At 47.6% G+C, this 15,126-nt stretch overlaps 1 protein-coding gene across 1 annotated transcript in view; it reads right to left on the bottom strand.

The window, feature by feature from the left end:
- Positions 1 to 10,316: 10,316 nt before the first annotated feature.
- Positions 10,317 to 15,126, bottom strand: part of SYT9 (synaptotagmin 9) — a 219,467-nt gene continuing 214,657 nt past the window's right edge. The window contains exon 10 of the mRNA XM_034667621.1: positions 10,317 to 13,752. Within this exon, the coding sequence (XP_034523512.1) occupies positions 13,744 to 13,752 (9 nt within the window). The 3' untranslated portion in view covers positions 10,317 to 13,743. The remainder of the gene's footprint in view (positions 13,753 to 15,126) is intronic.

Raw genomic sequence — 15,126 nt, 5'->3', positions numbered from 1 at the left:
CGTGACCTCGGCCAACCCCTCTTGCTTCAGCTCTTACCATCCCCCACATTCAACCTCCAAACTGCCACATCTAAGTGTCCCCAGACTCCCTCTGAAGTTTAACATCGTGGTATCTTCGCTTAGCCTAGAATGTTTCTCCCTTTTGTGACCAGTGGACTCTTACTTACCCTACAAGTCTTCCTACCACCTCCTCACCCACATTCCTGGCAGAATAATCCCCTCTTTCATCTGTCTCCATAACACGTTGAAGACCAAATCTTGGAAATTTGAGGGGAAGGCTCCCCTGGACATTGGTGCTCTCTGATGGAGGGGCGTGGGCTGGCTGCCTCTGAGGCAGAGCTGCGGAAGGAGGAGGAGAGGAAATACAGACCTTTCATGGGCTGAACTGCCTCCATCTGCAAAATTCTGATTTTGAAGTCCTAACCCACAGCACCTCAGAATGTGACTGTATTTGGAGATAAGGCCTTTAAAACGGAAATTAAGTTACAACGAGGCCATTAGAGTGGGCCCTAATCTAATCTGACTGGTGACCTTATAAAAAGAGGAAATTTGGGTACACAGAGAGACCCCAGGGGTGCAGTGTGCGCCAGCGCCGTGTAAGGGCACAGGAGGAAGGAGACATCTGCGAGCCAAGGAAAGACTCCTCAGAAGAAACTGAACTTGTCGACACCTTGATCTTTGAACTCTGGCCCCTAGTTTTGAGAAATAAATTCCTGTTGTTATGGCAGCCCAACAAACTAAGATAAGCACCCGCTGAGTTGCAGAAGGGGGCAACATGGCGACAAAATGGAAAGAGATTCCAGTGGGGGTCTACAGGATGTTCTTGGCAGGAAGTAAATTGATAAGGAATATCCTGGGTGGTACACCAATGATTGCCAAGTCCCGGCTTACTGCTTGAGCTCCAAATCCTATTTTCACCTGCCTACTGGACATTTGCACTCGGATATAGAAGAGATATCTTAAACTTGAGCTGTTTCACTTTCTCTTTCTATTTGAACTTAGACTTCCTTCTGCATTTTCTCTCTCCTCAAATAGCACTATCTTCTGTCTACATATAAATGCAGAAATGTAGCAGTTATTCTCGACTCTTCCTCACTCTTATTCTTTTGTTTAATTAGTCAATTAATTAGTCACGAAGACCTATTAGTTTTCCTAAATATATATCATAAATGCCCTCTTCTATCTTTTTATTGCTACCTCCTTACTTAGGGCTTTTTTATTTACTACTTTTCATTCATTTATTTAACAAATATTTGGGGGGGTGCCTATTATGTTCCAGTCACTGGACTAAGCTCTAGAGATACAATGACAGACACAGCAGACGCATTCCTTGCCCCAACAGAGGATGGAGTCTAGGAGGGGAGACAAGCACACTGATGCATAATTATGATGCACCATTCATTCCCCCACAGTATTGTCCACTGAGCACACCTCCAGAAATGTCTTGCATGCAAGCTGGCTTCAGCGTCTGTCTCCTAGGGAACCTAACGATGACCATTTCCCAGCGCCATTACTCAGTCATTGATAGTCCACACAGAATTTTCATCAATGCCTCAAGTCCACCAGAGTCGAGGAGTCCAGTTTGAGGCTAGGTTTGGCATTGCCTACAGAAGCCTCCATTCTGACCCCTTCTGGTCTATCATCCACACTGCAGCCAGGACGATGGAGCCAATTGGCAAACCTCCTCCCTGCTTAGGAGGACGGACTGTCTGCCAATTCCTCCTCCATCGAGTCTAAATTTCCCAGGCTCAGGGAAGGCTTTGCAAGTAAGTTATGTCTAAATTAAGATCCTAGCATGAGTAAAATGTCAGCAAAGGAATAGGGTAAGTGTGAAGTACATTCCCAGTGAGCAGGTAGGCACGCAGACAGCTCTTGAGCTCTGACTAGCAAGGCTGCCTCTCAGAACTGACCATGCCTCCTTTGGACCCAATTTCTGCCTCTTTTGGGCCCAATTTTGCCATATGTCTCCCACTCAGCTCTTAGAGCCTTGTCTGGACACACATCCTTGCCTAGACTAATTCCTGAAAGACAGACATGTTTGCTCTTCTTCTGGGCCTCCGTTTCCTCCAGAACTGGTCCCTTGTCTAAATATGCTTGCACCCACCTTGCAGCCCAGTCCTATCACCTGACAGCCTCTTTGAAAGACACTTCGAATTTTGCATGGATGATGTGAGACCTCAGCTCCGTTACAGAAGCTCACCTAATGAATGGATTTTAGCATGGACCTCAATCTCATATTATTTTGAAGCCCTCAGTGCTTTCTAGGCCTTAGCAAACTGGACAGATGTGAGATAATTTCACTGTGGTTCAACACGTGCCACATACCTATGAAGACCAAGTTCTCAGAAGTGTCGGATTTACAAGCTATGTAGTACTGCGGACGTGATGCGGAGGACTTTGCAAGGATAATCAAACCTCAAAACCTAAGAGGAGGGGCACTGAATGAAGAAGGGGGGGACACACCAAATTGTTTTAAAAAAAGAAGTACTCTTCAGTACTAAAGATCCATTGTGAGGCTCACAGTTGTTTGTATGTAAATGGCAAGTGTGTAGGGGACTTGAAACAGCCTTTTTTTTTTTAAAGATTTTATTTATTTATTTGAGAGAAAGAGAGCCGGAATGTGTGAGCGGGGGAGGAAGAGGAAAAAGCAGACCTTGCGAGCTGAGCACGGAGCCAGATGAAGGCTCGACCCCAGGACCCTGAGATCATGACCTGAGTGGAAACCAAGAGTCGGACGCTTAACCGACCGAGCCACTCAGGCACCTCATACTTCCTTTCTTAATTCCTGCCATTTTCCCCTGGATAGATTTATTTTCTTACTTATTTGCTACTTTCATCTTTTCATATCTTTGGATTACATGGAAGGGAAGGAGGTGGGAGTGAAGCAATAGGGAGTGGACTGTGGAATTTCATAAGGACTAAATGCAGTTTCAGGGTGGGATTTAAAAAAGAGACATACTAGGGGCACCTGGGTGGCTCAGTTGGTTAAGCATCTGACTTTGATTCCGGCTCAGGTCATGACCTCAGGGTCGTGAGATCCGTCTTCGCATCAGGCTCTGTGCTGGGTGTGGAGCCTGCTTAAGGTTCTCCCTCTCCCTCTGCCCCTCACCCCCTCTCTCCCTCTCTAAAAAAAAAGAGAGAGAGAGAGAGAGAGAAAGACATATTATAGAAGGGAATTAAATTAGACATTAAGAAGGGTTTCTGACTGAGAATTCTGGGGTAAGAGGTTACTGAAGCAAGTTGCTTTATTTCTAGTGGATAATGAGATATTTGAGGAATCATTTAAAAATCTTTAGAGATTTATGTTAGAATGTAAGGAGTCAGGACAGAACCCCCCAGAATAGCCCATAAAGATAACAAAAAATGGAAGTAATATATAAATGCTTGTGGAATCTCCAATCATTGTCAGATATACCTTTCGTTACTTTCTGTCCCCATACGGCCTTTGCTGTGTCACCGGCCTTGCTATTTGTCAGTGATGGACACCATCTGACATGAGCAAGAAGTTCCTGAGACACCCCCTTCACCCCCATTCAGCCTCCTTACCCTCCCCTCCCTCTCTCTTGGCCTGACTCTACTCAGAGCACAGTCTTCTTGATTTTGGACTTCCAGCCCCAACTCCTCCATGCCTTCCTGGAAATGCTTTCTGGCCAGAATCCTCTCAAGTGGCCCAAAGTGGAGAGGCTGGCCCTGCCTGGCGCAGCCCCTGGATGAGAAAGGGGCCGCCCAGCATTCCTTTGCTGGAATACTCAGGCCTGGCTCTTTGTTGCTGTTGTACTGGTGGCTATTTTTTAATAGAAGTATAATTGACATACGATGTCCTATTAGTTTCAGGTGTGTATCATAGGGATTTGATTTTTTTTAAAGATTTTATTTATTTATTTGACAGAGAGAGAGCACGAGCAGGGGAGTGGTAGGCAGAGGGAGACGGAGAAGCAGGCTCCCCACTGAGCAAGGAGCCTGAGGCGGGACTCAATCCCAGGACCCCGGGATCATGACCTGAGCTGAAGGCACTTAACCGATTGAGTCACCCAGGTGCCCCCGGATTTGATATTTTTATACGCTATGAATTGATCCCCATGATAACTCTGATCACCACCTGGCACCACACGGAGTTATTACAAAATTATTGATTATATTCCCTATCCTTTATGTTACATCCCCTTGATTTATTTAAACCATATGCACCAGAGTCCCAAGAACTTCCAAGGCCTCTCTTGGCGATCACTCTGGTTTGGCTTTTGAAACCGCCCCCCCCCCCAGGCAGTCTGCTCTGAAGGGGTTCTCCCTGGAGGCCAAATGTCTGTTCCTCGCTGGCACCAGTCGAACGCCAGGTGTAGCTGGTTGGGCTCAGGGAGCCTATTTGGAGAGTCTGTTCTTCGAGCACCTGGTACCACATCTTTGCCAAGAGTCCTGAAGACTTGCCGACATTCCTTCAGCTTGGGGAAGTCTTGGGAGTGGGGGATGGATGGACTGCAGGGAGGGGACCGATTAGGGAGCACCAGTGATGGGGATGGCACGTGACTAGTGCCTTCCGGTGGCGTGAAAGCTGTGGGTGCAGCTGTAGAAGACTTGCCGGCCAGGAGATGACGTCGTGTTGCCTCCTCACTGAGCAGGCCCCAGGGCCAGGGCTGGTCGGCGTGTGTGGGAGAGCTGGTCTTACACAGGCCCCGTGTCTTCTCCGGCATAGAGCTTACCCTTGGTCTCTGCAGCACCGGTCCCCAAGGGAGTGAGGCCTCCAGGACCTACGAACATTCAGCCCGCTGGGGACAGAGCCCTAGGACCTAACACCGAGGAGGGATTACATCTTGTCACCACGAAGTACCTGCTTGGCTGGTCCCAGTGAGTGTTCCAGGCCTAAACGCAGTTTGGTGCAAAAGATTTCTTTGAGGCTTGAGCCACTAGAGGGCAGACGCTTTTTAGGCAGTTTCCTCACTATGGCTAAGATGGTAGTCCTTTCTCCTTTTTATCTTTGAACGGGAACACATTCCCTCTACACAAAGTGCCCATAAGCTTTCTCTCTTTTCTTCCTCCTCCCCACCTCCCCTCCGTCAATTTGATAGATATTCTCATCCAGATTTGACTGAATCGACAGAAGGGACTGAGTGGTTTTATATTCAGACACGTGCTCGCAGTCAGTGGTGCCTCAGGCCCTAGGAATCCGCATCTCAGACCAGTCCCACTGGGCTCAGTGGGCAGGCAGTGTAGGCTGGCGCGAACCCCGCGGTCTGGAGGAGAGACCTTCCTGCTCTTCGTATCGGGAGCAAAGGGCTGAGCCGCAGGGGCTGTGGACAAATCCAGGAGCTTCCTGGGATAAAGATTTTTATCACAGCCTGAGGCGAGGGATTATAGGCTGTTGCTTGAGGAAGGGGGCCAGGGAAAGAGGCCGCTCTGCCTTCTCCCTCTTTCCTGCCCCTACTGAGGTCCTACCGCCCGGACTGTCTTTCCCTCTTCATCGAACACCAGCTTCTTCATCAAGAAGCCCTTCTTCTGGGGAGCTCTTGGCTGCTGCCCTCTTCCTCCCCCCGGCTTACTCACAGGACTATGATGAGTTCTTTGGGGTATATGGAGAGAATCTGCACGAGTACTGAAGCCAAAATGGGGAGGTGCCTGAGTGGCTCAGTCAGTTAAGCCTCTGCCTTTAGTTCAGATCAGGATCCCAGTGTCCTGGGATAGAGCGAGCCCTGCAAGGGGCTCCTTGCTCAGTGGGGAGCCTGCTTCTGCCACTCCCCGTGCTTATTTTCTCTCTCCCCCCCACCCCACTGTGTCTTAAATAAATAAATAAATGAAATCTTAAAAAAAAAAAAAAAAAAAAAAAAAGAANAAGAAAAAGGAATTTCCTCTGCCTGGAGTGCCAGTCCTGGTGTTAGGATCCGCAGTGGACATCACTGATCATTAAAAGGGATTTAGGTAATTCTCAAATCAAATTCCTTTCAGATCACTTGTTACAAATGAAGACCCAGTGAGAAACAAGGGGAGGGGTGGGGAGAGAGCCCACGGCCTCTGGAACACCGAGGAAACCCTCCCCCAGAGTTAGGTGCACTTGGGTTTCTGGGCAAAAGGAGGCTAGGACCGCACAGGCCCCACCCCGGCTACGTTTCCAGTCAGTTCCTCAGAGACACACAGACCACAGGTGAAGAGCAGAGAACACGTTGCTCCAAAACTTCTCATGTGAGAAGAAGCTGATCCCTGAACAACAGCAGCTGACCTTGAACAACACGGGTTTGAACCGGGTGGGTCCGCTTATACGTGGGCTTTTTACACTGCAGTACGATAGATGTATTTTCTCTTCCTTACGATTTTCCTGATAACATTTTCTTTTCTCTGGTTCACTTCATTATAAGCATAAAGTATAGGACACATGTAACATTCCGAATATATTAATCAACTACTTAATGTTATTGGTCAGGCTTGTGGTCAACAGTAGGCTACTAGCAGTTACAATCGGGGGGAGTCAAAAGTTATATGTGGGTTTCGACTGTGTGGGGGTGTCAGCGCCCTTACCCCCCGCATTGTGCAAGGGGTCCACATGAACGGCGATCTTTCCCCAGAAATGGTAGGCCCTGACAAACCCTACACGTGTGCTGTAGTCTCTGATCCTTTCTTGAACCCACGAATCGTGGCCCTTGAGAGGTGAAGTCATCCATAGTGATGCTTTTTGTGGCTGAAGACTGGCTTATGGAGGCGAGTGTCATGAAGACTCTTGCATAAAATGAGAGCAGAGAGCTGCCATGACCGAGGGTCGGGGGTGTCTAAGGAGATAAGAGGCTCTGAGAGAACTGGGCTGCTTGTGCTAGGCGGGCGAGTGCACTCACGAACCTTGCCTTAGCGCTGGTATTTCCATGCAGCAATTTCTCAAAGACCCAGAGAGCTCCTTGCTGCAGAGATGTCAAGGTCAAGTCTCCCAGCTCTGCCTGGGCTCGTGTTCTCCTCAATCATTTTCTTCTGCCTAGGAGGGCGGGAAGCTCTGTACCAGCCTCCTCTGAACGTTCCTGCACAATCACTGTGTGTGTGCCTGTGTGTGTGAGCACGTGTACAGCGGGATCCCAAGCACCACGAAGTAAAAATCCGCGAGAGGCTGCGTCAAGGCGGAAAGCCCCGTTTCTACGGTGCGCTTGAGCTCTTTGCGGGTTGCCAGAGTCCTCTTAAGCCCAGAAGAGTGGGAGCCCAGTACACCCACCAGGGCACTACGCTTCCTCTCTCAGGTGCGTCTAATCGGGCTGCACCAGGGACTGGTGGGTCTGGGCAAGAATCCTTGAGGACCAGGGTTACAGGAGGAAGGTGAGGCCTGGCGGTTAGTGCTGGCCAGGGATGGGGTGGATCCGCAGCCCCACCACAGGGCAGGGCCGTCTCCAACCAGCGCTCTGCCCGGAGGTAACTGACTTGAGATCCGCCTGCATCTTACAGGGCCCGCTGGTCTCTAACCACTGCTTCTGTCCACCAGAAAAAGGCAAATGTTTTACAGTTAGAACCAAAGCGGTGAGATCACGCACTAGAATAGTTTCAAGTGGCAGGTAAAAGTTTAGTTAACCTTTCTTCCTGGTCCTTAACCCCCTCATAATTATAGCTTCAAGCCTGAAATCCGCCTTTTCCAAACTAGTGATTTTACATCGTCCCCTGGAGCAAAGAAGGTCATGAGTTCTTCCCCCATTTATACAAACACCTTCCTCCACGAGGACCCACCCTCCTCGTGGAAACATGAGGAGACATAAGGAGCATGCTGAGGTTTCCTGAGCCTGCCCAAGCCGGCTCTGGCTTCTTCCGAACCAGAAAGGGCCCAAGAGGGGCCGTGGGTCCCACTGAAGCTTCATGCACAGGAAGAGTCCTTAAGAAGGCGCCCATGGCAGCTATGTGTCCACGGGCAGGGAAATGACATAGTAGAGCCATTCGGCCAAATGTCAGTATCCGGCCTATCAGATCTAATAAACGCTTGAATCATTTACCTAAGTTTTCTGGTTTTGCGGGACTCTTTAAAGTCACGGATATAGCCCTTGGATTTCCTTTAAGTCCATTGCTTACATTTTTTGAAATTCCATATTTATTCCCCTTAAAAATCCAAAATCGATAAACTTTAAAATGTAGAACGAAATTGAGAACACTGCACTTGGGCTGGCTCTAGAGGGTGTGTGCCCCCACTCCCTGCACACTCACACTCACACACACACACACACACACACAGAGTGGCTTTGTTATTCTGTTTGGTGACATGGTCCACTCTTCCTTGCTTTGCATTTCTGGGGACAAAAGGGCCATCTGTCAGATTGGGGAGAACCAAAACCAAGTGGCAGTTGCTGCCCAAATGGCATTATCCCCCCCAGAAGCCCCAGAGGTTTTGGAAAAGCTGCTAAGTGGACTGCTACCGCAAGGCCTGAGGCTCACGCGGCAGGACTCGCGGAGGCAGGGCTGGCAGGTGTTAAGCGCCCGATTCGGGGCAGGGATCCACCCGGGAAGCTTCCTTTGGCCAACCCGGCAAGACCAGCAGCATCTCGACGTGACTTTCAAGTGTGGGAAACGTTGGAAGGCCAAGTTTACACGTCTTCTGGTTCCTTCTACTCAAACAAATACAATTTTTTCAAAACCTACCAGTGCTTTTCAAGATAGGGTTTCACTTAACTTCACAGAGAGCAAGATAAAACCAATATGTATTTTGGAAAAATATTTACTTTGGTCGAAGTACTTTTAACCCCAGAGTTTTAATTTGAAAAGTAGCATGCAGCGGCTCCTCCTCCTTTTTAAATAGGAGCCAAAACATACCGTTCTGTCCATGGGGCTTGGCCCATGGCTGCCTGCGTCTTATTCTCAATAAAACATTTTTGTATTTGCTCTTTGCGTCCAGATAACACTGACTGTAACTGAAAAATAATACCCATGATGTTCACCGTAATACGGATTTGCTGCTTGGTTAAGAAAGTTCACGAACACTGCTGGAGCCAGCAGGCCCAGTGAGTCCTTAGCAGAGCTCCAGTGTGAGTTGGTGGACAAGAAGACAGGGCTGGTGCATTTTTCCTTTAAGAAATGAACAGTTTACAGCATTGCTTTTCTTCACTGGGTTCTTCTCTTGCTTGCACTTCCTAGCACACTTTAAAAATAATGTTTGTTGGAAACTTTTTCTTATATTTAAAATCTTTAATTTGGTTCTAAAAACTTCTGAGGGGGAAAGACATTTTAAAAATCATTACTTTTTTAAAATGAAAAAAACTTGTTTCTGGGGCGCCTGGGGGGCTCAGTTGGTGAAGCGGCTGCCTTCAGCTTAGGTCATAATCCCGGGGTCCTGGGATCCAGTCTGGCCTCGGGCTCCCTGCTCAGCGGGGAGTCTGCTTCTCCCTCTCCCTCCGCCCCTCCCTCACGCCCCACTCTTGCTCTCTCTCTCAAATAAATAAATAGATATCTTAAAAAAAAAATACCCACTTGCTTCAGGAAGGTTTATTTACCAGCTTACGTAGCCCACGAGCTCATCTGTGAAGCCCTGAACATGAGTATCTTCAGGTATTTACTATTCTCTGACAGCTTTGAGTTTGGTAAATTAGCGAAACTGCCTTTCTTTGATAAATTCACATCCGGATACTACAGCCTTGCAAAGGGAATTTTATCTAAATTGTGCTAAAATCAGTGTCTTGATTGAGATGATGTTCACTTGATAGGAAAAACTATTAGTATTACCCTGTCAGATGCTGGTTTGGAAATAGCTTTAATGCAATTGATAATTACTGGACTAATAGCTACAGTAAGTTTGGTATTGAGCCAAGAATTTTTTTTTTTTTACTACCTTTACTGTTTGGAGTAACAGCTGAATTTTCAAAAAGTAAAGAAAAAGCAATGCCGTGTGTCGTAAACTAAAGAAGCAGTGGGTTTATGATCAATAACCTTCTTGCTGATAAACACGCTTTAGCTGTCTGGCAGTGCTCACCCAGCCTTCATAGAGAAATCTAGCCTATGATGGAGTTTAGCAATGACTTAAGGCCCGTGGCCCTTTGGCCTAGAGATGAAGGGAGAGAAAAGCATCCAACGTAAGCTTTTGAGCTTTCCGTAGAATGACGATAATCATATTTTTCCTGAGTTTCTTGTGACGTTGTAAGTTCTGTTATCAGTGATAACCATTGCTTCTTTTTAGATTTTGGCTCTGTTTTAGTGTCTCCGGATAGCCCTTCCCCTTCTGCCCCTTATTATTGCCTCACTCACCAAACCCTTGCACATGTTAAGCATTGCATGTGCTTTTTTTTGTTAATGTTTTTTTATTATATTATGTTAGTCACCACACAGTACATCCCTGGTTTCTGATGTAAAGTTCCATGATTCATTACTTGCATATAACACCCAGTGCACCATGCAATACGTGCCCTCCTTACTACCCATCATGTGCTTTTAAAGCGACAGCTATCCAGGAAGCCCTCTGACTCCATGTCCCCTCCCCCTCCCTGCTCTTTCCAAAGTAGCCCTAGTGAGCCACAGCTGCTCATGGTCCATTCTCGTATAACCCTTCCCCCATATCCGGGCCGGCCCGATGAGACGACTTGCTCTTGACCAGTGGTGTGTGGCAGGGATGACTGTGTTACTTGGCACGTTATTGAGAAGAACCATGCAGCATCTACTGGGACCACGTGCGATGTTAGCTCTGGGGCAAGCCGGTGCTGTGCCAACGGTCTGGCCACCTCGAGACCTCCTGTTGTGAGGAAGCCCAAGCTAATCATGTGGAGAGAGATGCCCAACCAGTCATCCCAGAGAAGGAGCCGGACATGTGAGTGATGAACCCATCAGGAACATTCCACCGTCAGGCATTCAGATGCAGCCTTAGCTGCCATCTGAAAGCAGCCCTGAGACTCCAAGAGAGAGCTATCACCTAAGTCCAGCCAACCCACATGACCACGAAGGATAGTAACTTTCCCTCTAACCCGGTCAGCTTTGTAGTGCTGTTATGCAGCTACAGATAACTCCAACAGCCACCAGTGCAGGACAGGATGGCCGTGAAGACAGCTTGCCATGTCTGTCTTTTGTCAGTCTCCTTGGCTGAAGTAGGAGAACATGCAAGACTTTCTTCTTTTCACCTGAAATTTAGTTCTATTGATGGTCATGAAGACTAAGTCATTCCATTTAGAGTCATGATTGCTGGAGCACTTTGAAAACTCTAGAAACCACACTATAGAAACCACTCCTATCCCTCCCTCCCTCGTTCCTCCTCCGGTCATGCAGCAGTGTACCTCCCGGACATCGCGTCACCCGCTGACTGTGCCCAGCGCACTGCTGGGGAGATGGTTTGGCAGCTACATGCGTCCAACACAGAGCAGCTCGAAGACAAAGGCAGCGAGAGGAGGGGCTGAGAATCCGTGCCGGGTGGGTGGGGTCACTTGGCCTCTCCCATCTCTTGGCACCAGCTCTCCGCAAGGTCTTTTCCTAAGATCTGACCCTCTCACTGCCATTTCCATTTTTTTCAAGGCATATTAATTTCCTTCTCTATCCTGGGAAAGACAATGGTGAACCCCCTTCCCCCCAAGTTCAATGAGACAAGGTTGGAATTTTTCAAAAGGAACATTTACTAGGAAACTAACGGGAAACCAAACAAAATGCAAGAGAACAGAGGCAGAGTTGCAGATGGGCTCAGGGAGTTGAAATTCAAAAACAGCCCCTGGCCACAGCTGGACTGCCTAGGCAAAGCTTTCTAGACACACAGCCACCTGCCTGCCATGTAGACAGGCTTCTTTACCTGTTGGCCCCTACAAAGCTAGCTTGCATTTCATACCAACAAACCAGTAACCAGTAACATACTCAGTAGTACCCAGGGCTCCTAGCTCTCTGGGCAGGAAGATCTTTGGGGGGTGGGTGGGGGGAACAGTAGGCACAGCTACCCCAGGATCTCCTACCCAGGCTCTCAGTGCCAAGGACATGTCCAAGTTTATTGGGATGGCTGCCTGCTATCTATCGGGGCCAGTCTGGTTTCTCTGGGACCATTCTTCGGGGCCCATCTGCCTGGCTCTAGAGAGTATTTCTGCTGGCACATGTCCTTCATGCTTTGGTTCGAAGCACTGGCATGGTGAAGGATGTGTGACTGGGGAGGAATAGGCAGGGTGGAACTTTGGGCAAGGAAAGTTGAATTCTTCTCACATCATCAGACGTGGGCAGAACCTTGGCTTCTCTTTGGATCCCGGTGGTTGAAGGCCAATCAGAGATGGAAATGGACTAGGGCAGGCTGGGGAACGCGTGAAGCTCGAGTGTAGTAACACTGCCTCACACAACCAAAGGCCTCTTTCCTTTTTAGATGTGAGATCAGTGTCGGGTGTCTTGCACCAGGGAGCTGCGGCAATAAGAACTTTCTGAAGTCATGCAATGATCCTGCTTCCGCCCAGGTAGTCCCACAGTGAAACGTTAATTCAAATGAAGACAATGAGCTTCCTAGGATTGTATCTGGGAGAAGTGGTGCAATGTGTGTTTGGGGTACCCTGCACCCATAATGGGAGAGAGAGGACCACTAGGTAACAGCCACCCCTCTTACCTGCCCCAAGGTACGCTAAGGCCTTTGGTTTCATTTGTATGGAGGCAGAAGCAACGAGGATGAGAAGCAGAGCTGGCAGTGGGTTGGCTGACGCGGTCCCAAAGGAAGCGGAGTAATGAATGAGATACCCGGGGAGAGCCCTTGACCTTCACTCTTGTAGGTATTTCCATTCCCATACCGTGAAAGTGCCGTGAAAGTGATATATGTGTCTGGAAGTGAAAGGACGTCTGTCTGTGGCTGCCCGAGGCTAATGCCTCTGGGCTGTTGCGTATGGAAATACCCCAGAAAGCACGAAGGCCAAGAAGGCCCAGAAGTTGTGTCTTCCTCAGGGGGAGGGTGGTGTTACCTCTCTGTCAGCTTATCTCACACAATGGTGCACCTGTTCTTGCGGCTGTTCCCCCAAGGGACAACTATGCCCGGAAAAGGGTCTTCCAGAATGCTTATGCCATTGAGACGCATGCCACTAGAACAGAGATGGCAAGTAACTTTCATTGTAATGTGGACACCGGTTGCCAGGAAGTGGCTGCTGGCCACCTAGAAAACATGGTCCGGGATTCTGACTCCTCAGAATCTGGGTTTAGCACAAGAGAGGGTGAAGATCAACTGGTACTCTCGGCCATGTGCATGGGAGGGGGCAGTGAATTTGCTGTGAATCAGCCCTCCTTGCACTAGATTTTCTCCAAGGGGAACAGCCTGCTTATCCTCTTACCCTCCTGGGGCTATTCCTTGCAAAGCTGGAGCACTTCTTGGGGTAAAATTATTTTCTGAAGACAGTTATTAGCTCAAAGGTAGTCCAGTGTGAATGAGATCCCCTGCCTATTTAGCACCTGGATATATTTTTCAATATTCTGTCCTTCCAGGGCATTCAAGCAGATGACATGGTGTCAGAGTGACGCTGCCAGGCAGGTGCTACGACCCCATCACCAAGGGCCTCACGTCAACCACTAAGAGCCTACTGCTCTACGGTACTCTTGGTATTCTCGCTGCACCACGTGGTTTCTTCCACAGTCTGATCTTGGTTCTTGGCCAGAACAGTCGTGCCGCCCCCATAGCACACCACCTCAGGCCACTGGAGGATGGCCGGACCATTCACATTCACCAAACCGAATCCAGAAAGAGGCCAGTTATTGCTGTGGTTGCAGCTCAGCATTTGGTCACTGGAGTCGTCCGGGCGTTGTTGGATGGGAAAAGTTACTTAAGATCTTTGTAAGGTGGCTGTCCCACTGTGTCCTTGGCACAAACGATCCTCTTACCAATACTCATCGTTTCTGTAGGAAGAAGAAACAAAAAGGATGCTTTGGTTTTCATCCATATATATTTTCTCATTTTGTTAAACTGAAGTATAATTAGCATACAGTGTCCTATTAGTTTTAGGTGTACAATTTCCTGATTCACAATCCGAGACATTACTCGGTGCTCACGAGGATGCGCAGTCGCCGCCGGTCACCACACAACATTATTATAATATTATGGGCTATATTCCCCATGCTGTACTTTTCATCTCCATGACTTATTTATTTTACAACCGGAAGTCTGTATCTCTTAATCCCCTTTATCTATTTCACCCATCTCCCCACTGCTTCCCTTCTGGCAACCACCAATCTGTTCTCTGTATTTAAGAGTCTTTTTTTTTTACTTGTTTATTCATGTGTTCTGTTTTTTAGATTCCACATATTAGTAAAATCATATTTTGTCTTTCTGACTTAATTTCACTTTGCATAATGCTTTCTCGGTCCTCCATGTTGTCACAAATGGCAAGACCTCACTCTGTTTTGCGGCTGAATACGATCCCGTTATGTGTGTGCGCACACACTCATGCACACCTATACCGTATTTGAGTTGCTTCCATAGGTTGGCTACTGTAAGTCATGCTGCAAAAAGCAAAGGGATGCATATTATCTTTTCAGATTAGCGTTTTCATTTTTCTTTGGAATTTTGAAATTTTCTTTGGAGTTTAGTGGAATTACTGAATCATACGGCATTTCTATTCTTAATTTTTTGAGGAACCACCATACTGCCTTCCACAGCGGCTGCACCAGTTTGCACTCCCACCGACAGTGAATGAGGGCTCCTTGTTCTTCACACCCTCGCCGACACTTGTTATTCCTTGTGTTTTTGGGTCTAGCCATTCTGACAGGTGTAATGGTATCTCATTATGGTTTTGTTTGCATTTCCCTGATGATGAGTGATACTGAGCATCCTTTCATGTGTCTGCTGGCCGTCTGGATGTCTTCTTTGGAAAAATGTCTATTCAGGTCCTCTACTCGTTTTGTAATAGGATTATTTGTGGGGGGGGGTTGGTGGTGAGTTATAGAAGTTCTCTATATATTTTGCATATTAACCTTTTTTTTGGATAATCATTTGTAAACATCTTCTCCCATTCCATAGGTTGTCTTTTGTTTTGTGGATGGTTTCCTTTGCTGTTTAAAAACTTTTTACTTTGGTGTAGTCCCAATAGTTTACTTTTGCGTTTGTTTCTCTTGCCTGAGGAGACCTATCTAGAAAAGTGTTGCTAAGGCCAATGTCAAAGAAATTACTGCCTATGTTTTCTCCTAAAAGTTTTATGGTTTCAGGTCTCACATTTAGGTCTTTAATTCATTTTATTTTTGTGTATGATGTAAAAAAGTGGTCCAGTTTCATTC

Source organism: Ailuropoda melanoleuca, chromosome 8 (genome assembly GCF_002007445.2).
Source record: "Ailuropoda melanoleuca isolate Jingjing chromosome 8, ASM200744v2, whole genome shotgun sequence".
Lineage (NCBI taxonomy): Eukaryota > Metazoa > Chordata > Mammalia > Carnivora > Ursidae > Ailuropoda > Ailuropoda melanoleuca.
Note: the sequence above shows the minus strand (reverse complement) of the source record. Positions and strands in the feature narration are given on the sequence as shown.